At 46.8% G+C, this 25,044-nt stretch overlaps 1 protein-coding gene across 1 annotated transcript in view; it reads left to right on the forward strand.

The window, feature by feature from the left end:
* Positions 1-202: 202 nt before the first annotated feature.
* NCAPH (non-SMC condensin I complex subunit H) overlaps positions 203-25,044 on the forward strand; it is a 35,210-nt gene continuing 10,368 nt past the window's right edge. Inside the window, exons 1-12 of the mRNA XM_025868144.2 lie at positions 203-928; positions 5,569-5,788; positions 5,934-6,024; positions 6,698-6,790; positions 7,121-7,259; positions 7,708-7,832; positions 15,021-15,210; positions 16,771-16,862; positions 17,581-17,786; positions 21,696-21,844; positions 22,249-22,355; positions 22,911-23,033. Coding sequence (XP_025723929.1) covers positions 910-928; positions 5,569-5,788; positions 5,934-6,024; positions 6,698-6,790; positions 7,121-7,259; positions 7,708-7,832; positions 15,021-15,210; positions 16,771-16,862; positions 17,581-17,786; positions 21,696-21,844; positions 22,249-22,355; positions 22,911-23,033 — 1,554 coding nt within the window. The 5' untranslated portion in view covers positions 203-909. The remainder of the gene's footprint in view (positions 929-5,568; positions 5,789-5,933; positions 6,025-6,697; positions 6,791-7,120; positions 7,260-7,707; positions 7,833-15,020; positions 15,211-16,770; positions 16,863-17,580; positions 17,787-21,695; positions 21,845-22,248; positions 22,356-22,910; positions 23,034-25,044) is intronic.

A 25,044-nucleotide genomic window follows, 5' to 3' on the forward strand; every position in this document is an offset into this window, starting at 1 on the left:
TGGTTGGGCAGGGGGCGCCTGGGTGGCTCAGTCGATTGAGCGTCTCCCTTCGGCATGGCGTATGATCCCGGGGTCCTGGGAATGAGGCTTGCGTTGGGCTCCTTGCTCAGCGGGGTCTGCTTCTTCCTCTCACTCTCCCTCTGTGCTCTCCCTTCCCTCTCTCTCAAATAATAAAATAAAATTAAAATAAAATAAAAAACAATTCTTGGGATCAGATGAAGCAGAATGGAGAGGTGGCAAATTATGTCCATCTCATTTCTCACCCTAAGCTTTTCTTTGGTGTGGTGGGATATGTGGGGGTGAGGTGTGTGTGTGTGTGTGTGGGGGGGGGGAGCAGATATCCAGGAAGCTCTTCACAAGAATCTGAATAAAAACGATGGCCTTTATTTAAAAATGTACATAAAACATTTTGCACCTGTCCTTCGCCTGCCTGGAATGTTCATTGTGCTGTTGGCTCCTTCTCACCTCCGTCCCACACCCCATCCCTCACTTTCTACCTCCACTTCTACCTCTGCCCTTACAGAACAGGTCGCTATGGGAAATTAACCTTGTTTCCTAGAAACCTGCCCTCCCTCCCATTAGAAAGTAAATTGCGTGAAAGCAGAGCCGACTCCCGTCCTGCTCCATGCGGAGTCCTTAGCGCCCAGTTCCACGTCTAACGCTCGAAAGGAGGCGGGGGTCAGTGGTCCATAGACCTCTACAGTCTACCCACAGGAGCAGAGCGGGAAGCCAGCGATTCCACACAGCACACACCGGCACAGCTCCGGACGTCCCTTTACAAGCGGAGGACTGGGGCAGCTGCGCAGGCGCGCCTCTGGCCCCGCCCACGACTGACGTCACCGCGGCCGTTAAGGCGCTAAGGCTTCTCGGCGCGCAATTTAAAAACCAGCTCCGGAGAAGGAGGGCAAAATGGGACCTCCCTGCCCAGGTGAGGCTGGGTGGGTGGGTGGCGCCGCGGGAAGGCGTCGGCGTGAAGCGGTGCTCCGGGCGGGCAGGGTCGGCGGGCGGACCTGAGCGGGGGTACGGATATTTTCGGCCTAGTTTTTGGCCTTGCGCTCCGCTGGCCAAGGGGGAGGCAGGCGCAGGGAGGAAGAGGCGGGAGGCGGGGAGGGGGTGGTGTGCCCCGCCAATCAGGACGCGGCTTGGGTCGGCGTCCGGAGTGCGCGTGGGGCGATCCCCCCTCTTCAGTCCCTTTCTCGTGGGCTCCTACACCGTGCGGGATGTCTCTCCCTTGAAAGGTGGTTTTCCTGGGATGCATGTTAGTTCAGGGCCAAGAAAGCGTTGTGCTTACTGCTGAATGCTTAACACGCGTGCGCTTCTTTGTACATTCATTCAACAAGCATTGAGCGCTCCCTTTGGGTCAAACCCACTGTCAGGTGCAGAGATACTGTAAAGAACAAAACAGATAAGATCCAGCCTTTTGGAGCTTGTATTTTATTTTTTTTAAGATTTTATTTATTTATTAGAGAGCATGAGCGGGAAGGAGAGGGAGAAGCAGACTCCCCACTGAGCAAGGAGCCCGATGTGGGACTTGATCCCAGGACCCTGGGATCACGTCCTGAGCCGAAGACAGACGCTTAACCGACTGAGCCACCCAGGCATCACTTGGAGCTTGTATTCTAGTTGGAGAAACCGTAAACAAATGAAATAATTACAGATGAGGCTGAATGCCCTAATTGAGAACAGCAGAGTGAGGGGAGGGGCCCCTTCAGGTTGAGGATTCAAGGAAGATCTTAGAGCAGACTGGGGAACGTGTTCTAGGCAGAAGGAGCAAGTGCAAAAAAAGGGTAAGCAGGGGGCGCCTGGGTGGCTCAGTCGTTAAGACTGCCTTCGCCTCAGGTCATGGTCCCAGGGTCCTGGGATCGAGCCCCATATCCCGGCTCTCTGCTCGGCGGGAAGCCTGCTTCTCCGTCTCCCACTCCCCCTGCTTGTGTTTCCTCTCTCACTGTGTCTCTCTCTGTCAAATAAATAAAATCTTAAAAAAAGGGAGGGGCAAGCAGGAAAGAGCCTGGCTTGGGCTAGAACTAGGACATCATGACTGAACAGTGAGTGAGGCTGCTGAGGTAGGCAGGGCCTTGGTCTTGGTAAAAAGTTTGAAAATTTAGAGTTCTGTTTTGGACATGGTAAATGACTTAGGCAAGAGACAGGTGAAGGGGTCAGTAAACACTTGGATAAGAGTTTGACACTCAGAGAGTGATACGGGCCACTCAGGGAAGTGGTCCACAGACTCAAAATAAATTTGGACATCGTCATCATATAGATCATAAAACCATGGGAACAGGTGAGATCCCTAGGAAGAACCTGTAGAGAAGACACTCAGGACCAACATTTAGGAGCTAGACAGAGAAGGGAGAGCCTGAAAACTCTCTCAGAAGAGAGTGGTGTCATAGAAGCCAGGGGTGTTTCAAGAAGCACTTGAAGGGGTTGTCATCTGTTTCAGATGCTGCTGAATCTCAAGAGAAATGAGGCCTGAAAAGTAGCCAGTGGGCTTGGCAACATGGAGGTTGTAGGTGATTGTGTCAAGATAGTTTTCATAAAGTGGTGGGGATGATAGACCATAGGGGGTTGAAAAATGAATGGGAGAGAAGGAAGTAGATGTAGAAAGTGTCTTTGAGCTCAGTAACCATCTGAATGAGAGAAGTGAGAGAAAGAATATTCCAAGAATTGAAGCATGGCCTCTGATCCCCTCTTGAGTTTTCCTCTTAGACAAGTTCCTCTTTCAGTGCTTCCTATTTCTGTTAAAGTCTCCTCTCAAGGTCCAGCTCCCCTCCTCTTGAAGTGCCTTCACCCAGATAGTAACAAGTCCTCTTGATTCAGTCTCTAAAAATGTCTCTTGCCTCCTTCCTTTCCATTCTTTCTTTTTCTTTTATTTTGACCTCAGCTGAGAGGTATGTTAGCCATACTCTTGAGCTTATGGGGAGCTATCAGGTGAACACGTGAAGTTCTTCCTTGTATTTTTTTTTATTTCCTTTTATCCCTAGACACCACTTTTGTTCCCTACCCCTTACACGGGCAACCGTTTAGTGTTTATTGTGATCACTTTATTATTTTTTTAAGATTTTATTTATGAGAGAGATAGAGCATGGGGGGAGGGGTACGGGGAGAGGGAGAGTGACAAGCAGACTCCCTGCTGAGTGCGGAGCCCAACTCCGGCTTGATCCCAGGACCCCCAAGATCATGACCTGAGCCACAGTCAGACACTTAACTAACTGAGCCATCCAGGTGCCCTTAGTTCCCTTTATTTTTAATGTGTTCCTATAAAATATGTGTTACATTGTGTTTTTTTTTTTTTCTTATCACCAATTCAGAACCAGCTGAGACACGCTTTCTTATTTCCATTTGGAGGAGAATGAGCAAATGTTTAGAGCATTTACTTGCTTAAAATTTCTCCAGCTACTGGGGTGCCTGGCTGGCTGCTCAGTCTGTAGAGCATGCGACTCTTGAACTCAGAATCATGAGTTCAAGCCCCACACTGGGTGTAGAGTTTACTGTAAAAAAAAAAAAAAAAAAAATTCTCCAGTTAGTAAGCAATGGACCTGGGGTTTAAAGCCAAGCCTTTTGATTCTTAAATCTGGAAATGTTCCCCCAAAGTCTCTCAGTTCCTTCATCTCTCTCCCAGTGATCTTATTTCTTGCCCTACCAAAATAGGCAATAGCCACTCATTACCATAGTCACACCCTAGACCTTGTCATTATCAGTAGCTATACCACTCTGTCATCTCAATTTTAAAAACCCCACTTCTCAGTACCACTCCTATCTTTCCAACTCACTCCTTCTTGTTCCCTGACTCCAGTAACTCCATCTTTTGACCCAGCAGATGTATATTCTTTGCTTTTCCCTGGCCCTAATGTCTCTTGTGTCCTTGTTCCTTCCTTCCTTAGCTGACATTCCATGGTCCATTACTACAATCACTCCCTTTCATACACTCATAACCCCTTGCCCTCTTCTAGCCTGTTTATACTTGACAAAATCACAACCCTGATTAATTCCAATTCTGCCTACTCTGCCCTGGCCCCTGCTCACTCAGTGATCTCAAGAGAACCCTAAAGCTGCCCAGCAGTCATGCTTATTCCCTCGTTCATCCACTCACCTTCTCCTAGATGACTATTCCATACCTTCCTTTCTCTCCCCAAATCTCCAGTACCTCCTTCCCTGGCCCTCACCCTTAGCTACTCAGTTTTTGGTTTTGATGGGCTTCTTATTTTACTAAGAAAAGCAGTCCGAAAGGAACATCCACAAGCGCACCATTGTATCTGCTCCCTGACCTGCATCTGTACCTCTGTTGTCTCGCTTCCTTCCTATTGCTGTGGGTGGGCTTTCAGTGATCTCAGGAAAGGCAGCCCCTTTTCCTGCTTGAGTGTATTGTTCAGCAACGTTTCCCCTTCTGTATGATCTCTGAATAATGCCCTCTCCTTGCCAGAGATGCCTGGCACCTGTGAATATGGTATTTAAGATGGTAAAAAGGACTTTATAGCTATGATTAAGTTAAGGACCTTGAGATGGGGAGACTATCTTGGATTATCTGGATGGGCCCAGTGCAATCACAGCGGCCCTCATAAGAGGGATGCAAGAGGTTCAGAGTCAGAGAAGGTGATGTAATGACAGAAACAAGAGGTTGAGGGGCGACTGGGTGGCTCAGTCCGTTAAGTGTCTGCCTTTGGCTCAGGTCATGATCCCGGGGATTGAGCCCCACATCGGGCTCCCTGCTCAGTGGGGAGTCTGCGTCTCCCTCTCCCTCTGCCCCTGTTCCTGCTGTCTGTCTCTCTCTCTCTCAAATAAATAAATAAAATCTTTAAAAAAAAGAAGAAGCAAGAGGTTGGAGTGATGGGAAGAAAGCAGGCAGCCTCTAGAAGCTGAAAAGGGCAGGGAAAGAGATTCTTTCCTAAAGCCTCCAAAAAGAACACAGCCCTGCTGACAGCTCGATTTTAAACTGACTCTAGGACTGCAAGAGAATACATTTGTATTGGTTTAAACCACTACATTTGTGGTAATTTGTTATAGCAGCAATAGGAAACTAATAAAATCTCTGCTTTATTTTTCTACCAAGCTGGGGTTTTTCCCATCTTAAAATTAATTCCTCAACCTCACTTCGCTTTCAACTGCTTCCCTCCCAATTTTGTCCTTCCTTTTCTGTAAGTCCTTGAAAACCTTTTCTCCATTTGCTGTCTCCAGTTTCTCTTCTTTCTGTTCGTTCTCTTCTCTGGAATCTATGCCCATTTGACTTTCTCCTGCCTCTGCTACTCTAGGAAAACTGTTGTTGTCAAGGTCACCAATAACCTCTAGGTTGTTAAATCCAATGATTGATTCTCAGTCCTTCCCTAATTTGACTTCATTGCACCCCTCATTAATTTGGCAAGGAAGCATCAGAAACCCATCCCCCGACAAAGAAACTTAAACTATAGAGGAATATTAGAGTTGGAAAAGATCTTGGTGGAAAACGTGCAGTGAACTTCCACCCTATGACAGCCCCCAAGCCCCACTTTAGACATAGGAAATATTCCGTGGCAGGTGTCCTGAGCAAGGGTTCTCTTCCCTCGCTGTCAGCCATAATCAATTGCTTTTCTTCAGAAATCCGTGGGCACCCCCACAGCGCCTCCTCACCTTCAGAACGGGTGTTCTCCATGTCCCTGCCCCGGAAGGCCCCTCTCAATACTCCTGGCACCCCCGTCCTTGAAGACTTTCCCCAGAATGATGACGAAAAGGAGCGGCTGCAGCGGCGGCGCTCGCGAGTCCTGGACCTGCAGTTCAGCGCAGACTCGCCTCACCTGCTGGCCTCCCCGTCCAGTAGGTGCGTGTGCCCTGGGCTGCCTCCGCGGGGTGGCCGCCCTAACGGGCGCCCAGCATCTCCACAATACCTCGTGGGTTCTGGGTCTGGATTTTGAAAAGTTAGAGTGGATCCTTGACAGAAGGTTTTGGTTTTGGTTTTCATTTAGGAATATTGACACTTCAGCCACGGTTCCTAAGTTTACAAACACACAGATTACAGAACATTACTCCACCTGTATCAAGCTGTCCACTGAAAATGTGAGTATCTGCTGATTATCAGTGAAGATTTTGCTACTTGATCACGAGGGAAGTCTAGCCTTCTTGATTCTGTGGAGAACACGCAATTGATGGTAATTGTGTGCTTTTCCTCTCCAGCAACTCTTCTCAATGCTGATGTTTGTCAGTATGCTTTTACTGCGTTTTATGGGTCTTTGGTGCTCTTTCTGGCAGATTGCCTGCCACCTGCAGTGTATCTGCAGAGGGAGTGTTGCTTAGGGGTTAATAATGTTAATAATGTGAGTTCTGGAGCCAGCCTGTGTTGGAATCCAGTCTCTGCCGTTCACAAGCTCGCTAGCCTTGGCAAGTCACCTGACCACTCTGCTGCAAGGTCCTCTTCCGTAAAATGGGAATGTGAATAGTCCCTGTCTTATAGAGTTGTTCTGAGGGTGACTGAGTCCCTTTGTGTGCAGTGCTTATAACAGGGTCTACACACGGTGAAAACTCAAGGAGTGTGCTGACACTCTCTAGTTCTTGAGAATAAGGAGCTACGTGTATGGATTAGGCCGTGTCACCAAGTATTTATGGGAATTGATACATGTGGTGAGATGTGGGCCATTACTATGTAAAAACGTAGCTTCCTCTATTAGAGTAGCATTATTTACATGAGCCTAGGCTGTCAATAACAAACCTTCCTGCACTTTTCTGTTTGCAGAAAATCACGACCAAGAATGCTTTTGGCTTGCACTTGATTGATTTCATGTCAGAGATTCTTAAACAGAAAGACACCGAACCGACCAACTTTAAAGTAAGAAGGCTGTTCACCTTCTCTTGCATCTGAATTTAATGATGGTTATTTCTAACATTGAGCACAGCACCATCACTGAATTCTGCAAATACATGAGAACCTTCCTTGTATGAGACATTTTATTAGCTTCTTTCCTTTCTTTCCTAAACTGATGAAATACGGAGAAGATAGCTTTCTGCTATATTTTGTTTATTCCATATCAGTTGTAGAGGAATCTTTGTCATTTTTTTCTTAAGAGCAAGTCAATATTTTATGAAGCTTGCTGTGTTTTGCCTGTCCAGCGTTTCCTCTTTATGCGTCCAGTGAGCAGAGCTCTGTTTGTTGGACTAGGTGGCTGCTGGCACTCTGGACGCCAGCACGAAGATCTATGCAGTGCGCGTGGATGCGGTCCATGCTGATGTCTACAGAGTCCTTGGGGGGCTGGGCAAAGACGCATCCTCTCCAGAAGAAGTAGAGAGCCATGATGCAGGTACATGGGTTGGGATCTGGATTCAAGGGGCTTTCTTAAGGGCATAGCAGGTAGTTATTTGGGTAGTATACTGGAATGAATGGAAGTCGTAAGAAATAGTCTCATTCGATTGAAGACATGAATGTTTTCAGAATAGTTTATGAGAAGATCCTTAGACCCTAGAATTGTTTTTCTTCGGAAAAGAGAAGGACCTTTTAGATCTTATTTAGGCAAGATTGAGTAAGCATCAAGTGGAGAATTTCTCGTTTGGGGGTGCTTTAGCAATTGACTTGTATTAGAAGCCAAATACTTCAGGTTTCTCCTGAAGCTGCAGATGAGATGTGCCTGTTACTTTGAAAGAATGGCCCATTTCAGTTGTGATCGCTCTTTAGAGTTTTTGAGTTAATGTAAGTTCAGTTACATGCCCCAAAGCAGTCCTTGCAGTACTGAGTCTTATTTCTTCTTTCAGATGGAAGGGCTACTGAAACAGGAACAACCCAAAAGGCTCAAAAGCCAAAGAAGAAACACTCCTACAAAACCATCGAGCAGAATGTAAACAACCTCAATGTCTCTGAAGCCGATCGGAAGTGTGAGGTGAGGAACTGTGTGCAGTGTGGTCTCTGACTAATTCAGAGCCTCAGCGGCTGAAACTTGGCAGGGCCACACCTGCCTTACTGGTATGTGCTTGCTTGGGCCTCATGGGAGTCAAATACATAAGTGGCATCTGCATTATCTTCCCTTAGCTTCACATTAAGACCCTAGGGTGTAAGTTCCTGCTTTTCCCACAATATTTCAGGATGATTGAGTAGAAAGAGATGGCACGTTACCGAGGACTCTGATCAATTAAACCATTAATTTTCTTTCCAGGAACATGCAGCAGAGATGATGAGAGCTAACATTTTTTGTGCATTTACTGGGCGCCCTGTGCTGCCCTAAGTCTGTGAGCCATGTGACCTCAATTAATCCTCACAACATCCTTGTTATATTTTCTGAGGAGGTTATCGAAGTACAAGGCTGTTAAGTAACTTGCCCCAAATGATGCAGCTTGTTAAGTAAGCTAGGATTTGAAGCTAAGTGGCCTGGCTCTAGAGTCCTTGCTCTAAACAGCTTTATGATCTGGCAAGTCCTAAGGAATTTCTACTTAAAGGAAGCCAGAGGCCTCATTTATCTTTAGCATAGTTAATTTAAAGCAACAGTGTTGGTATAAGCTTTTTAAGAATGTTGCTGTTATGGGGCACCTGGGTGGCTCAGTCGGTTAAGTGGCTGCCTTCAGCTCAGGTCATGATCCTGGGTTCCTGGGATTGAGCCCCACGTCCGGCTCCCTGCTCGGCGGAGAGCCTGCTTCTCCCTCTCCCTCTGCCTGCCACTCTGCCTCCTTGTGCTCTCTCTCTATCTCTCTGTCAAATAAATAAATAAAATCTTAAAAAAAAAATGTTGCTGTTAAAAACAGTATCTCAGTGAATGTTCTTGTACATATTATCTTTGTGCTCTTCTGAGACTATATCCATAAGAACATTGAGTCATGGAATTTCCATTGCCCTCAAAAACAGGTTGTACCAGCCTACTGTCCCACCAACAGTGGACTAGATTACTCCTTTCTCCTACCTCCACAACATTTGTAAATGGCAGTTAAGGTCAAGAGACTGGAATTGATCACCAAGGGAATGAGCATATGTGGAAAAAGGACTGAGCCCTGGGATACCCCAATCTTAAGAGTTCAGAGAGCCAAAGAACAAACATCCAGTAGGTAGGAAAACCAAGAGAGTGTGGCACCCAAATGAGAAAGTGTCAGGGAGGAGAGAGTGATCAGCCATGCCAAAGTGGCAGCCTGGGGCCACTGGTCAGCTTGGAGAAGAGCCTATGGAGCTGAAACTCAGACCTTCAGGGAAGGGGTGCTGCTTGGCTGGCGCTAGTGTCCCTGAGTTTAGAGGGGCTCGTGTGCCCAGGACCCAGATCTCCGAGGAGGACATGCTGGTTGGTGCTGGTGTCTGTGAGGAGCATATGATAAGGCTGGTTCTGTGAGTGTGAGAAAAAGTGCAATTTGAACTCAGTTAGTGCTACAGGTAGGGTAGGACCTGCTGCATCTGGGCTGAAGAAGCCCTGTTGGGTGACAGGATCAGGAAGGCTACAGAAAGAAGCAAGTCCCTTCTAGCCTTGCAGTCTCCCTCTAGTGCCCCCTATTGGTGGAGCCTACCAGAGAGCTGCTGGCAAAGCCCAGATGTGGTCCCAGAGCCAGCATCACAGAGAGGCTGATAGGAAGGTAGGTTGGGGGCTGAGAGGCAATAGCTTAATAACTGGCAGAGAGGTAAAATGTCAGCATATCTACTTTCAAAAAGGTTTGGGGTGGGGGGGTGGAGAGGGAAAGCTAATATGCAGTGGGGAATCTAGGTAAAAGTTACACAGAGGTTCTTATTACTATTTCAGCACTTTTGTAAGCTTGAAATTTTTCATAATGGGGGCAATCACATGGCAAGAGAGGAATGAAGGCAGTATGGGCTGGTCTTTTGAAGAGTTTTGCTGTAAATTGGAACAGAGTAATGGGTGGCAAATGGAGGGGAATGTAAAGTCCAGAGGGTTTTCTTGTTTTTTGCTTTTTTAATGGGAGGATTACAGCATGTTTACTTGTTGATAGCAACAGTCTAGTGGAAAAGAGAGGAGAGTTGCTCGAGTGGAGTCCTTGAGCATGTGAGAAGGGAAGGGAAGGGGCAGCACCAGCAGAGCTTGGCTAAGGGACACCCATGGCTGGTGAGGGATGGGACGAGAGTGTGCACATGTGGGAGCTTCCACGTATTTCCTTCTGGTTGTGCCCCGCCTTGAAATAGGAAGCCAGAGCATCTACTGACTGAGTGTGGAGGAGGGAAGGTAAAGGTTTGAAGAGAAAAAAAAGTGGGAGGGTGGGTGAGCGAATGGACTGGGGAAGTATAGTTTGCTTGCCAGACAGCACTCAGGGTTGACCTGAGGGCCGTGGCAGATGGATTTAAAGTAAGGTCAGTCAGCGTAACTTTGTGTGTTTCTGCAGCCATGGTTAGTTAGCTGTGTTGGGTGTGAGCAGGAAGCGAGCAGAAAGTGGGATTGAACGCAGGATTGTGTTTTGCTGAGTCAGTATACACAGCTAGAAAGGAGCACCGGAGTGAAGAGCACGTGCAAGGGAGTGGTTACCATCATTGCCTATGGAACTTGGGCCAGGAAAAGAGGGGAGTGAGAGACAGCATAAAAGCCATATGAGCAGTGCGTTGTAGGGCATGGTGGGTCAAAGACCTTTTGAGACAAGGTGTTGGCTGGAAAGATAGGAGGTGGTTGCCAGGGGCGCTTGGAGTTTGAGCATATGGAGAGGCTGTAGTCATGGTTCTGATTCAGTTCAGAGAACAGCCAAGGGATCTCTTGAAGTCCTGGGGTGGCATTCATGCTGGGATCTCTTGAAGTCCTGGGTTTTCAGGATGAAGCTCAAGACTATTGAAGGTGAGGATATCAAGGGACTGAGAGGCCAGAGTGTCGGGTGGATCGCTATATGGATAATGAAACCACTGAAAATTGGACAGCAATAAAGTTGGAGAATAATAGTGAGCCAAGAGCTAATATTAAAATCTTCCAAGAAGGGGGAAGACCTGGGGATTGGAAGGTGAGCGAAACACAGATGGGCAGAAGCTGGTGAGGTCTGACCTTACCGTGTTCAAAGCGGAGGGTTGTAGAACTTAGGAGGGAGACTAGTCTGGAAGTCGTGATGAGGAACAAGGAAGTCCCCTCTCCCACATCTAGGCCAGCGGCCGGAGCGCTGTAGCGCTGGCCTGTGTGGAAGCCGTGTCCTCGGACGGGCAGGGTTCCATTAGAGCAGTGCTCCTCAGCCTCTTGTCATTTTCTTCTCCCTTCAGGGCCTTTTTAGATCTTTTCTTCCTACCCCCTGCCCTTGAAATGAATGGTTGTGGAATAAGATTTTATCAGGTAGGGTTGAGGCTTGGAGAACCACAAGTCATTGTAATTTCTGAGATTTTTTTTCACCCTCCCCCCAAGAACCAGTTTTCACCTCCTTGAGAATGATATTGTCCCCAATTTAAAATGAATGAGTTAGGGGTGCCTGGGTGGCTCAGTCGGTTAAGTGTGTGCCTTCAGCTCAGGTCATGATCCCAGGGTCCTGGGATCGAGCCCTGCATTGGGCTTCTTGCTCAGTGGGGAGCCTGCTTTTCTCTCTGCCTGCCACTCCCCCTGCTTGTGTGCATGCTCTGTTTCTCTCTAACAAATAAATAAAAGCTTTAAAATAAACAAAAAATAAAATGAGTTAGAGCTTGTAGGTGGAGAGAAACTTCAAGAAAGAAGTGGGGAATATAGGGAATTTCTAGAGGGTCCTGGGGGGGGAATATCCATTGTTAGGAGAGGGAGATGGGGGCCAAAGAGGTTTAGAGCTTGGGAAATGTAGAATTCTGGGGGGTCCTGGGTCTTTTATTTTTTATTTTTTAAAGATTTTATTTATTTGTTTGACAGAGAGAGACACAGCAAGAGAAGGAACACAAGCAGGGGGGAGTGGGAGAGGGAGAAGCAGGCTTCCCGCGGAGCAGGGAGCCCAATGCGGGGCTCCATCCCAGGACCCTGAGATCATGACCTGAGCCGAAGGCAGACGCTTAACGACTGAGCCACCCAGGCGGCCCCTGGGTCTTTTATGTGTGACTAATAAATAAACTAAATAAAGGACAATGATGAGATTAGTCCTGGTGGCCTCATGGCAGATGGTAGTTGGTAGAGATAGAGCACGCAGGGGGCTAGGAGTGAGGAGACTTGCCGGGTTCACTCTGAGTAATGGGGTAGTTCTGCTCTGGGCTTGCTAATGGCTCCAGCCTGTGCTGGTGTGAGGACTGTGTGTGGATGGGCATGGAGGTGGGAACACTGAGGCCAAGGCTGGAGAGGGAGGGGGGAAACAAGGGTGGCAGGTACTTTGTGGGGAGGGAGTTGTATTTATCCGTATGTCAGCCTTGACCTTGGACAGTACCAGATTTGAAGGCAGCAGATGTAAATTTCAGATCCTGGTTCTGCTATCTTAGCTGTGTGGCCCCGGGAAAATGCTCTGAATTTCACTTTGTTAAACTGTAGAAACAGGTTAACACTAGTTCCATCCACATACGGGTTTTGTGGTGGTGAATCTATTCCTATTTATCTATGGCAATATGTTGTATACATCTGAAGGGGAGCCATTTAATTCTCTCCCACCTTCCTTTCCCCTCCCCAATTCTCCATGTTTTTCCTCCTTCTTAGATAATCTGGGTATTAATTTCACTGTCATTCTTGCCTCTGCTTCTGGTTCTGAAGTGAAATGTCAGTTCAACAATATGGTTGGAAATTCTGTTTCCAGTCATCTTTTTTCCAACCAGATAGACCCAATTCTGGGGAGCCTGAGGAGGCTTGTACTAACTAGCCTTTCCCATTGTTCTAAAGAGAAAACGAGAGGGCAGGCAGCGCTGCTCCCTCTCATCCTGTGGCGGTCAGCCACGGTTATGCCAAATGAAACCACTAGTCTTGAAGAAACACTGAGTACCCCAATCCTAGAAAGCTTTTTTTTTGCTCTGTAAGCTGCCATAAACTTGTAATAGCCCAAAGCCCAATTCGGAAGATAAACAAGAACAAAGGATTGTCAGAAACCTAGAATTTGAAGTTTCAACTGTTTCTTGAACCTGTATTCTCTTGGAGATGGCATGGAGATGAGAAAGCAAATGTTCTGTGGGTGTGTCTAGACCAGTTGAGAATTCTTTTATTTGTGTATGAGCTGATCTGTTTTGGACACAGCTCTGTGTGTGCAAAATGTTTGCTGTCATAGGAGATTCCAAGCTGATTATTCTCCAGTTCTTTATACCACGAGAGCACAATGCAAGGAAGTTCAAGGCACATACTATAGGAAATCAGAGTGGGTGGAGGTCAGAGTTTATGAAAGAGGTGAAATTTGAACTGGGCCTTAAAGGCAAGGTAGGTATTTGTCAGATGGACCTTGCCAGGAAGGTGATTCTGGGCAGAGGCACAAGCAAAGGCCATGAAATAGGAAAGTTCTGGTTCTTTAAGGAGCTGGACAGTGTACAAGTTTGGCTAGAAGCCAGGATTTACTCACAAGGCTGAAACATGCAGTTTGTTGTGCACACACTCTGTCTCCGACAAATAAATAAAATCTTTAAAATAAAGAAAAATAATATAAAATGAATGAGTTAGAGCTGGTAGGTAGAGAGAACCTTCAAGAAAGAAGTGGGGAATATAGGGTCTCCTTTTAATGTTTCTCTTCTTGCTGTGGACCCTTGTTTCAAAAGGTTCACCTACCCAGGTGCCTGGCTGGCTCAGTGTGTAGAGCATGCAGTGCTTGATCTTGGGGTCATGAGCTCAAGCCCCGCGCTGGGTGTAGAGATTACTTAAAAAAAAAAAAAAAAAAAGACAAAAGGTTCATCTACCTAAACTATGCAGTCACCAATAGTTCATTTTCCTATCAAATAACTCAAAAATGTCAGTGAGATCTAATTTATATGAAAGAACCATTGTTTTCACATTGCATGATGTAATTCTAGACAAAAGCAAGGACAGTTATCTTAGTGTTTTCAGCTTTATTTTAGTGTTACAGTTTCTGTGTTGACTCTTTGAAATGCTGAGTTTTCACTAACTACCCACACAGGACCTCTCAGGGTGTGGGGCTTCAGGTGGGAAGCCAGTGCTGTGGTTGGCATTTGAGGAAGGGAATGGGAGTAACAACACTAGTATTTTTAGGATAGGAAATGGGAGCGACCAGAGACAAGGGTTAAATCAGGCGTGGGTTGTATTGGTGGCAACAGGGGTGAAGAAGGAAGGGGTGGATGGTAGAGATGTGCTGGGAGGGAGACCCACCAGGCTGTGTAACTGACTGCCTGAGGGTCAGGAGACAGGGAGAACGTGGAGGTGACGTATGTGATACTCTGGGGCTGGAAGGATTCTGAGACGGGCTTATTGTGAAGGCGAGAAGAGAATCTCAGTTCTGGAGAGGTCAGGTTCAGAGCTAAGGGGGCCAGGAAAGAGCCAGAAGCCACATCTGTCTTCCTCCTTGAGGCCCCTTCTCTCCACAGTAGCTATGTCCTGAGAAATGAAGGAGACCTGTGAACCCAATACCTAATGTGTTTCCCATCCCAGGGCCACTGGTAGCGTCAGGTGGCTTCTGACTCGTGCCTGTGTCTTGCTCTGTCCTTGTTCTAATGCACTGTGCCCCGGTCTGCTTTTGGGATTGCCGTCACCTGGCTGTGCCACTCCTGCTCCTCTTACAACCTGTCCCATCTTGTACCCATCCATCTAGTCCTGCTGACTCTGCCTGTCTTTCCCCTGAATCTCTTGGTTGTGTTCTCCAAATCTGTACAAATATTTCTGCCCAGAGTCATAATGGCATCTTGTGAACAGATCCATCACACAGGCTTTTTAAGTCCACAGAATTTGTGGTGATGGCATTCAACTGGGATAGCCATTGGAAAACAGTGACTTGTGGAAAGAGACCAGCAGAAGGGTACCGTCCATGTGGAATATAAACAGAATGAATGACACAGTAGCAGCTCGTTCCCACTTACTGTGTACTTGAACGCTGTACATTTATTCAGCTGACCACGCACAGGCTTCCTTTTCAATTGGTATCTGCTAGGATGGGATTTTATTGATCAGTTAGAAAGCCCTCCCCCTATTTCGATCACATGCAGAGATATTTCAGTTCAGCAGATAGAGCTGTGAATGAGCAGGGTCCAGTGAATGAGATTTTGTTTGCTTTGGCTGCATCCCGTAATTTGTCGGTTCTGTCTATATGGTCAGGTCGATCCCATGTTTCAGAAGACAGCAGCCTCCTTTGACGAGTGCAGCACAGCAGGGGTGTTTCTCTCGACCCTCCACTGCCACGACTATAGAAGTGAGTTGCTCTTTCCTTCTGACGTGCAGACTCTGTCCACCGAAGAACCCCTGGAGCTGCCAGATTTAGGCTGGGTGGAAATGACAGATTTAAAAGGTGAGTACACATAATGCGCTTCACCAGAGCATTTCAGTCATCAGAGAAGTTTCCGTACAACCATGGGTTCCATAATACACCCATCGTGATGTTGCTTGTTTAAATTACCCAGAAGTTTCCTCTGGAATGCCACACTGGGTGTCCCCTTGGGAGAAACGGCCTTCTGTCCCTGTCAGCGGCATGGAGGCTAACAGCAGTAGCTAATGCTCGCCGCTGCTCTTGGTCCATATGTGCCACATCCCTCACGTGCCCCTGTTAGCAGCCAGCTCTCACAGTGACGTTTTTGGGCCCAGAGCCCGCTGGGAATGTCAGAGTCTGGACTTGGGCAAGGGGCTTTCATGGGCTTTTGTTGAGCCAGAGAGGCCTTGTTCTTATTTGTTAACCATTCCGGGGCATCCGGAGGAGGAGAGGGCATTGTGAGTTATTTTCAGACTCTACCTTGGTGGTCTGAGACTGGACCTGTCTTTTTTTTTTTTTTTTTTTTTTTTTTTTTTAAGATTTTATTTATTTAGGGCACCTGGGTGGCTCAGTTGGTTAAGCGACTGCCTTCGACTCAGGTCATGATCCTGGAGTCCGGAGATCGCGTCCCACATCGGGCTCCCTGCTCAGCAGGGAGTCTGCTTCTCCCTCTGACCCTCTTCCCTCTCGTGCTCTCTATCTCTCATTCTCTCTCTCTCAAATAAATAAATAAAATCTTTAAAAAAAAAAGATTTTATTTATTTGTCAGAGAGAGAGAGAGTGTGAGTACAAGCAGGGGGAGCGGCAGGCAGAGGGGTAAGCAGATTTGCGGGACTCCATCCCAGGACCCTGAGATCATGACCTGAGCTGAAGGCAGCGCCTGACTGACTGAGCCCTCCAGGCGTCCCTGGACCTGTCCTTTTGTCAGCCCCTTTTACTGGCCTGGCAAGGGTTTTATTCCCCCTCCCATCCTACCCTCCACACCCCTCTGCGGGGATCGTCTGAGAATGTTGTGACCCCCGTGGGTGGCGGGAAGGCGAAGCTACACTTGTGTGCGTCATTTTCCGTCATTTTCGTGTGTCGCATGAAATTGATCCTCTGCCTCCGGGACTACGCAGATGTTACAGGGCCTACTTTCCTCCTTTCCATTCTTGTCTAAATTCTTAGTACAAGTATTTGTGCTAACAGTCTCTTTTCGAAGTTTATGCTCTCAACTGGGACCTTAATTCTGTGAGGTAGCCAGTTTAGTTTAGGACTAAAATAAGTAACACTGCGTGATTGGTTGTGCAGTTAGTACACTTTAAGGGTTTTTGATTTCCCAACTCCAGCATAGGGCACGGAGTCCATTTCAGAGTCAAATGCCTGTGCATCAGGCTTCTGCCCTAATGTTTTACTAATTCTTGGAGTGCCAATGTGGAGCCTACCTCTAGAGTGGGTATGTTGTCTCCCCGGACAGAAGTCTATGATCTGGAGCTTGGCCACGAGCCAGCCTCTGCCACAGAACAGGGGATGACTGAGCCTCTCTACCGTGCTGCCCTGGTCGCTCTGAGCGCGGGGTGGCTGCTCCCTCCGTACTCTTCTGCCATCTCCTCTCTTCTCCAGCACCCATGCAGCAGTGTGTGGAGGACGGCCAGATCTGTCCCTCCCTGGCCGGGTTCCAGTTCACGAAATGGGACAGTGAGACACATAATGAGGTGAGTTCAACTTTTAGACTTCTGAGGGCTCGGCATTTGTCCAGCTGCTCGTGGTTTCAGTGACACGGCCCAAGACAAGTTCTGCCCAGTGAGAACCAAAACCGTGGCATCATTTTTATTTAGCCAGGAGTACGGAAAATATTTCCCTTGGCACTTCTGTAGGGACTAAAACCTGGGGCGTAGGAATGGAGGGTGAGGCAGCCCTGTCTTTCCTGGGTGCACATTTTTTTTTAATCGGCTATCCCCTTGAACATGGTTAATTCCAGGCCTTTGGTCTCAGGCTGCTGTCAGGCTCAAGGAATTTCCTGCTCTTCGGGGTTGAGTCCCTTGGCACAGAGTTTCCTGAGAAACTGTCATGTGTAAAGCTTTTCTCTGTATATTTTTAGCATGGCCCCCTTTAGCCTACTTACTACTATCACTTCCAGAATAAATGGTCTCCATGGAAAACTGTTTTCTCTAAACATGTAGTTAATGGATGCAGATTCCTGTTTTATGTTTTACGAAATGTGCCTAATGACAATACAGCTTCATCCTGTGCTGCACAATATAAACTTCCTCAGTGCTTTACTCTTGTGAGAACCTTGACTCTGGGGAGGGGGGAGGAGAAGCTGGAACCTGGGACTTAGGGCTGAGAAGGCACATCCAGGCAGGCTGTCACTCCAGCAGTGCCTGGGCTGGGCTGGGTAGAACTAGAGAACCCTCTCTTTGTCCTCTCCAGTCTGTCTCTGCCCTCGTAGACAAGTTCAAGAAAAACGAGCAGGTGTTTGACATCAACGCCGAGGTAGAGGAGAGTGACTGCGAGGACTTCCCTGATGGGCCCGTGGAAGACGACTTTGATGCGAACGATGAACCTGAGCACAGCGCCGCCGGGGATCGCACTGAGTTCAGGAGCTGGAAGGAGCCCTGCCATGCTCAAAGCTGCCCGTAAGGTTCTCAGGGCCACGGAAGAGGTTCCCAGAGGAACTTTCTATTGGTTCTTAACAGATTTCCTGCTGGGAGAGTCTCATTTCATCTCCGAGATTGGCTAGCTTGGTGTGCTGGCCACGTTGCTGGCCTCCTTGCAGGCTGAGCCATTCCGACTCACGGTGAAATCATACTCACCTGTGAATGGTGGCTCAGCCACCTATTGGTGACATTGCAGGAGTTTATAAGGATAAAATTAAAATATGTAAAGTGCTGGAGAAAAATACCTGGAATATAGGAGCTACTTCGGTGGTGGCTGTTGTTACCACTTGCATTTTGGTAGCATGGAGCGTGCTTTTTCCACACGATGTATAGTCTGGCTTTTGGCCACATCACTCCAGATCAGTTGTAGACAGCAACAGGCTCATGTGTTGATTACAGAAACAAAGTGGCCCCTGCCTGAAAGGTCATGCAAAGAGGAGGGGCTGGGCAGTGTCGGGCTAACCAGATAGGCAGACCAGGGACAAGCAAAGCAGAGGAAACTAAATAAGCAGATAAAACCAAGCATGTTGGGCAGGAGGAAAGGTGGTAGAATGGGTCTTTAGCACTTTAAAATTTTTATTACTCTGGTAGACCTAGAAGAAAATCAGAACTTTGTTGGCCTTTACTATACATACTTAAGAGATTAGTACTATTTTAATTTTGAATACGATTTGGAAGCGGGATCCCATAATCCTGTGGCACCACGGGCCTCTAAAGGTGGTAAATAGGCTTGGGTGTAGGAGACGCCATAAGACTGCGATGGACAGCCCCTCTGTTAACTCCTGTGCCTGTAACAATTTCATATTCCTGGGATCGGGGATAGCCAGGCTGGTTTAGTATGGGGTAAAACCTTAGAAGTTGTCCAGGATAACTTGTCTGCTTGTGTGGGAAATGATTAGATTGATAATTCTACTCTCCTTCTACTTCTACTCTTCACACCTGAGTAGAAGTTGGCAGCTAAACATTTGGCACCTCTAGGCAAAGCTACCGTCAAGGCCCTTTGGCACCCTCCTTGCCTCTCCTGGTCGGTACTACTGATATACCTGCAGTTTTGTCCCTGTGCCCATTCTGTCTTCTACAGAGTGAGAAGTGGTAGGCAGGTTGGGAGGATGAGCTCTTTTAATGCATTTTCTTTTTTTTCTTTTTTAAATTTTATTTATTTATCTGACAGAGAGAGAGAGCGTGTACAAGCAGGGGGAGTGGCAGGCAGAGGGAGAAGCAGGCTCCCCGCTGAGCGGGGAGCCCGATGCGTGACTCGATCCCAGGACCCTGGGATCATGACCTGAGCTGAAGGCAGACGCTGAACTGACTGAGCCACCCAGGTGCCCCTGGACTGAAAGGTCTTCAAGGGCTTCTCTAGGTCGAGGTGGGGTAGGGCAGTGCTGAGTCATAAATGCCAGTGTTCTGTAGGGTGCCCTATGTTATCGGTCCCTGGATGCCAACCCTTGGACCACTGTGTGCACCGTATGTTAACAAGGCCAGGCCTAACAGTGCTGTATGTCCCATGGCAGCTTGGGCGCATTGCTTCTTCCTGCAGCAGTGGCCCATGTGTGCTCTAGCCAGTCTCTGCGGGACAGGTGTTTGTTATGGTTAAAGACCTCGTCTGTGGTCCAGGCCCACACCACAGCCTGCTCCATGCATGCAGGAATGAGGCATTCTGTTATGTTCACGGAGCCAGCTGGGAGGAGACCTCTAACCTGCAGGTATTAATGTGGTGCTAACTGGTGCTACCTTGGAAGGGCCCTGTGGTTGGGGGGCAGGTAGAAGAAATAGTTCCCCCAGAGGGGATTAGAGAAGTTTGATGGAGGGGCAATTTGATGGAAAACTGAGGAGACTGGGAAGTAGGTTAGTTGTTGAGTTGGGGAGTTGGGACCAAGAGGGTGCCTGCTGCCATGTAGCATTGTGTATTGCAAGATAAAACAGCTGGAGTTCAAGCCTCAAGGGCCTTAGTGCCGCCCTGGCCCACAGATTCTCAGGGAATGGGAGCCAAGCTCTTTATAGCTTTGCCTATAAGTTCCCAATAAATTCACAGCCTGACTGCCAAAACAGAAGAGTATCTGTGAGAATTGAGCAGAGATTCCACTGAAGCCATCTTCTTTCTCCCTCTGGAGCTCACAGTGCAGTACAATTGTTACTTAGTAACATATGGGCATTCTACATACTAGAAATGTGAATTTTTTTCATATCTTCTAATTTTTAAAATTAGATTTTAGGGGCGCCTGGCCGGCTCAGTTGGTAGAGCATGTGAATTTTTTTTTTTTTTTAAGATTTTATTTATTTCTTTGAGAGAGAGAGAAACAGCATGAGAGGGGAGAGGGTCAGAGGGAGAAGAAGGCTCCCTGCTGAGCCAGGAGCCCGATGTGGGACTCGATCCCAGGACTCCGGGATCATGACCTGAGCCGAAGGCAGTCGCTTAACCAACTGACCCAGGCGCCTGAGCATGTGACTCTTGATCTTGGGTTTGTAAGTTCGAGTCCCGCGTTGGGTGGAGGGATTACTTAAAAACCTTTAAAAAAAATAATAAAATTGGGCGCCTGGGTGGCTCAGTTGGTTGAGCGACTGCCTTCGGCTCAGGTCATGATCCTGGAGTCCCGGGGTCGAGTCCCGCGTCGGGCTCCCTGTTCAGCAGGGAGTCTGCTGCTCCCTCTGACCCTCCCCCCTCTCATGTGCTCTCTATCTCATTCTCTCTCTCAAATAAATAAATAAATAAATCTTTAAAAAAAATAAATAAAAATAATAAAATTAAGTTTTAATTATACAATCAATAGACAAATACAGTTTCCTGGTTTTAAAGTAAAGATTCTGTAGATAAAAGCAAAGTCCTCTTTTAAAGCTTTTTAACCTTATTCCACAAAGCTTGGTGTAAAGAGGATGTATATATATGGCTCAGTGTAGATGAAAAGCTGCTTGGTATCTGAGGTTTCCTTGTTACCTTTACCTTTAGAGGGCGGTATAGCAGCACTAATGTACTTTGTGATGCGTCAGGCCGTTAGGAGAAAGCTACCCGCACATACTAGGACGTTGCAGAAAGCTTGAAAAACCAAACCCAACTACCATGCTGGACTGGCCAGTTAGACTCTTCACACACAGCACAGAATAAAGCTAGGTGGCTTAACAGATTATAAGTGCCACCCCCAAATCAGTTAGGGGACAAATCAGAATAACATCTGTTCACTTTTAGTAGGCACTACAGGTGTTATTGGAGCCCTCGCTTACGGAAGGGTGGTAAAGAAGGACTGAGAGATTATCATCTTGTATGGCAGGAAGCCTTGTGTAAAGAAAGATCTTGAGGCTGATTCAGAAAATTGTGTCCTACTCCCAGCTCTGGCATTTTACCGACTGCAGTCGTACATAAAAACTTACTTCATCTCCAGGGCCCCTGGGTGGCTCAGTAGGTTCGAGTGTCTGCCTGCAGCTCAGGTCATGATCCCGGAGTCCTGGGATTGAGCCCTGCATGCGCCTCCCTCCTCAGCGGGGAGCCTGCTTCTTCCTCTGCTGCTACCCCCTCTCCTGTGCTCTCTCTTTCTCTCAAATAAATAAATAAAATTTAAAAACAAAACAAAACAACTTACTTTCTCTCTGCCACTCTTTCTTGTCTCTCAAATGAGTAAACTTGCATTTCATGAAGCACTTTAAAACCTTGTATAGCTATGATCATAATGTTATAGAATTAAGAGAGAAGCACTTTGATGAAGTAAAAACTAAGGAATTACTAAGATGAAATATTTATATTGAACTTACTCTTAGAAATGCTGCTCATCTGTGGAGAAGTGGGTAGGTAGAGTCCAATTTCGTCACATGCTGCTTTGCATGTAAATGCCATGATTGTGTTATGTATATTGACATGTACACAGTTGGACATGTAAAAACATTTCATGTGTGTTACAGGGAAGAAATGATTCCCCTTGGGGATGGAGACATTAGGACCATGTGCCCCCTTCTGTCCATGAAACCTGGAGAATATTCCTATTTTAGTCCTCGTACCATGTCGATGTGGGCTGGCCCGGATCACTGGCGCTTTAGACCCCGACTCAAACGTATGTACTTCTAAGTTTGAATGTATGTACTTCCACGCATGAACTTTAAGAGATAGTGTCGATGATCATCCAGTATCCACGTGACTTTGAACAGTGGCCATCTGTGGGAATGACCACAGGCTTATAAGGCAGAACTCTAGAACTCTGAAGGGCCATGCCAGCATTATGTGTTTTGCATTCTCTCTTTAAAAAGAAGGGATTAATTAGCATATTTTTAATTGTGTTTTGTTAGCAAGACCACAAATTATAAGTTAAGGATGAAACTAGGTGTATGGTTTGCTTTTCCTAATACTGTTACGCTCAGACAAAAATGCCGACATTTTTGCGGTTAAGATCTTGCAAAATGGGTACACAATATTATCCACAGAGGTGAACAGTGTTGACATTTGTCTTCATTTCTGCAGATGATGCTTCTTCCAAATCAGAGAACAAAAAGAAGAGTATAAAGAAAGATTTTGAATTAGACTTTGATGATGATATTGACTTTGATGTGTATTTTAAAAAAACAAAGGTTTGTGCTAGATTTATTAGCATTTATGCTTTCTTAAATTGTTCTTTTCACTCTTTTCAGATGTGATTTTTTTAAAATTCATTACAAATTTAAGTTTTAGAGTAAGTGGATGGTTTCATTCTCCCTCAAACTCAAGAGGAATTGAGAAATAGTCCTAAACTCAGTGGCAGATAGAATCAGGTTTAGAATATGAATAATGTCTAGCAAAATCACTCTTTTACATAGAACTGGGAACTCTGACAGTAGACTAGTGCTGCCCAAATCCTTCCCGAGCTACTTAAAAAAATATATATGTTTTGACCATTCTTATTAAAGATGCCTATGGGCGCCCAGGTGGTTCAGTCGGTTAGGCATCTGACTCTTGATTTTGGCTCAGGTCATGATCTCAGGGTTGTGAGATTGAGCCCTGCAACAGGCTCTGTGCTCAGCCTGGATTCTTTCTCTCTTTCTCTCCCTTTGCCACCCTCCCACTCCCCCCTCACGTGTGCTCTCTCGGTTTCTCTCTCTCTCTCAAAAAAAAAAAAAAAAGCCTAAAAACTTGTTTTTAATTAATAGGCTTCTACTATTCTGGCCAAGTCCACTTTGGAGAACCAGAATTGGAGAGCCACCACTCTTCCCACGGATTTCCTCTATGAGACTGATCATCTTGTCCAGCTGCATCTCAAACCAGGCACCAGGGTAAGACTGCTCCTTCGTTTCTCCAGGCTGCTGCTGTCGAACATGCTGGTAGCAAGGGAGGCATCAGATGGCTGGCAGTGTGACTGCCAGCCCGTGCCTTCGAGGAAAGGGGAGCACGTGGGGAGGCGCATGTGTTAGCCAGGGGCAGTCACCGGGGAGATGTAGCCGGTGTAGCAAAGCTAAAGGGAAAGCTTATGGGGTTGAGGCACGGTAAAGATTTGGAAATACTTTGGCTAGTGAGACTGCTGGGTGGCCGCTCAGGCTCCGTGCTGAAACGCTAGGGGGACAAACAGTCTTTCGTTGAGGTTTTAACATGGTGATAGTTATTTCTTGATTCTCTCACTTTCTCATTGAAGTTGTGGATTCACTAGCCAGATGCTTTCCCCAGGCCACACGGCCTTCCTCATGATCAGGGTGTAGACACGAGCCCCACTGTGACTTGTGGGGTAATGTGAGTACCAAGCACCTGACCATGCAGTCCTCAGGGAGTTCCCTAATGCTGTGCCATCTTCCCGGGCTCCTACGAGGCTCCTCTGCTCCGATGAGCATCTAGACCACCAGGTGCTGGACCCCAGTCACGGTTCACTTCTTCTGCCTGTGCCTCTTCTGGGGATGCTGGCAGCAAGCGGGTGTCACTGTTGCCAGGGTTACCAGGCAGTGGTTCCTGCTAAGTTCTGTTTTATCTGGACCTTCTGCTCATTTGCATTCCTGGGTGTTCTGGTCTTGTGGTGTCATAGACACAAACTTCAGTTTCCTCCTCCTTATGTTGCCTGTTTCTCTACGAGGCCTTAATGGTAATTATACCATATTCACTATCTCCCATTGTTTTTATAAACCAACACTAATATATTTTTCTTTTTAATTAATACTGTTTACTTAACAGAAATACTCTTAAAAATGCAGAAAGAGTGCTTGCTTCGGCAGCACATATACTAAAAATGCAGAAAGAGGGGCGCCTGGATGGCTCATTTGGTTAAGGGTCTGCCGTCAGCTCAGGTCATGATCCCAGGGTCCTGGAATCGAGTCCCTCATCGGGCTCCTTGCTCAGCGGGAAGCCTGCTTCTCCCTCTGCCTTTGCCCCTCCCCCTGCTTGTGTTCTCTCTCTTTCTTTCTCTGACAAATAAAAATAAATAAATAAATAAATGAAATCTTTTTAAAAAATGCAGAAAGAGATGCAACGTTGCAGAAGTAGTAGAAACGATGGCTGCGGTCGGTGTTGGTTAGGTGCTAGCCCCTTCGTGTTTTAATGGGAAAATGGGGCCCTGCGGCAGAAGAGCAGGACAGCAGGACACTTCTACCAAACCTGCCCAGCCTGGAGCTGCTTTCTGTGGCCGCAAGCCACCACTCCCCCACCCCAGACCTTACAATGAGAATTTGAAAATTGTGGCCTTAGGTGGGAATTTGCATATTCATTAGGTCATTACATTCCAGGGGTGGTTGGTTTTTTTTTTGTTTTTTGTTTTTAGAGTTATCTCTTATAGAAGCAAGAACTTCTGCTTTGATTGTCCATAGGGTCAAAGTCACCGTGTGTGGTAGGGCAGCCAGGCAGCAGGGGCTGGGGATCCCTGTCCTGCCAGCAGAGCTACACAGGGAAAATGACTATTAAACTCTGGAAACCCTGGAAATTAAATGCTGGGTTAATAAGCACTGTTTGGCCAGAGACCGTACAGATCAACCATCTAGTTTAATATTCTGATGGGGGATTCTTGTAGCAACCAGCTGATACACGAGGGGGTCGCGTCCCCTTCCTGAAACACTTCTTGTAGACTATAGACAATTTAGAGTATGCCTAAAGGAGAGTATCCTAAGTGGGGAGAGATTTAGAAATGGTGTCATATGAGGAACTGTGGAAGAAAGAGGACTTTTCTTAAGTCAATAAATACCTATTGTTGAATATTATTTTTGGACTTTTATTACAAAAACATTGTGAGGGCGTTTTTTTTGGCTGCTTTTGGAGTATATCGTTGTGTTAAAATATTCAATATGCCTCGTAAACTGTACATACCTTCAG

This window comes from Callorhinus ursinus, unplaced genomic scaffold (assembly GCF_003265705.2).
Source record: "Callorhinus ursinus isolate GAN/ISIS: 27379988/994484 unplaced genomic scaffold, GSC_fseal_2.0 scaffold10, whole genome shotgun sequence".
Lineage (NCBI taxonomy): Eukaryota > Metazoa > Chordata > Mammalia > Carnivora > Otariidae > Callorhinus > Callorhinus ursinus.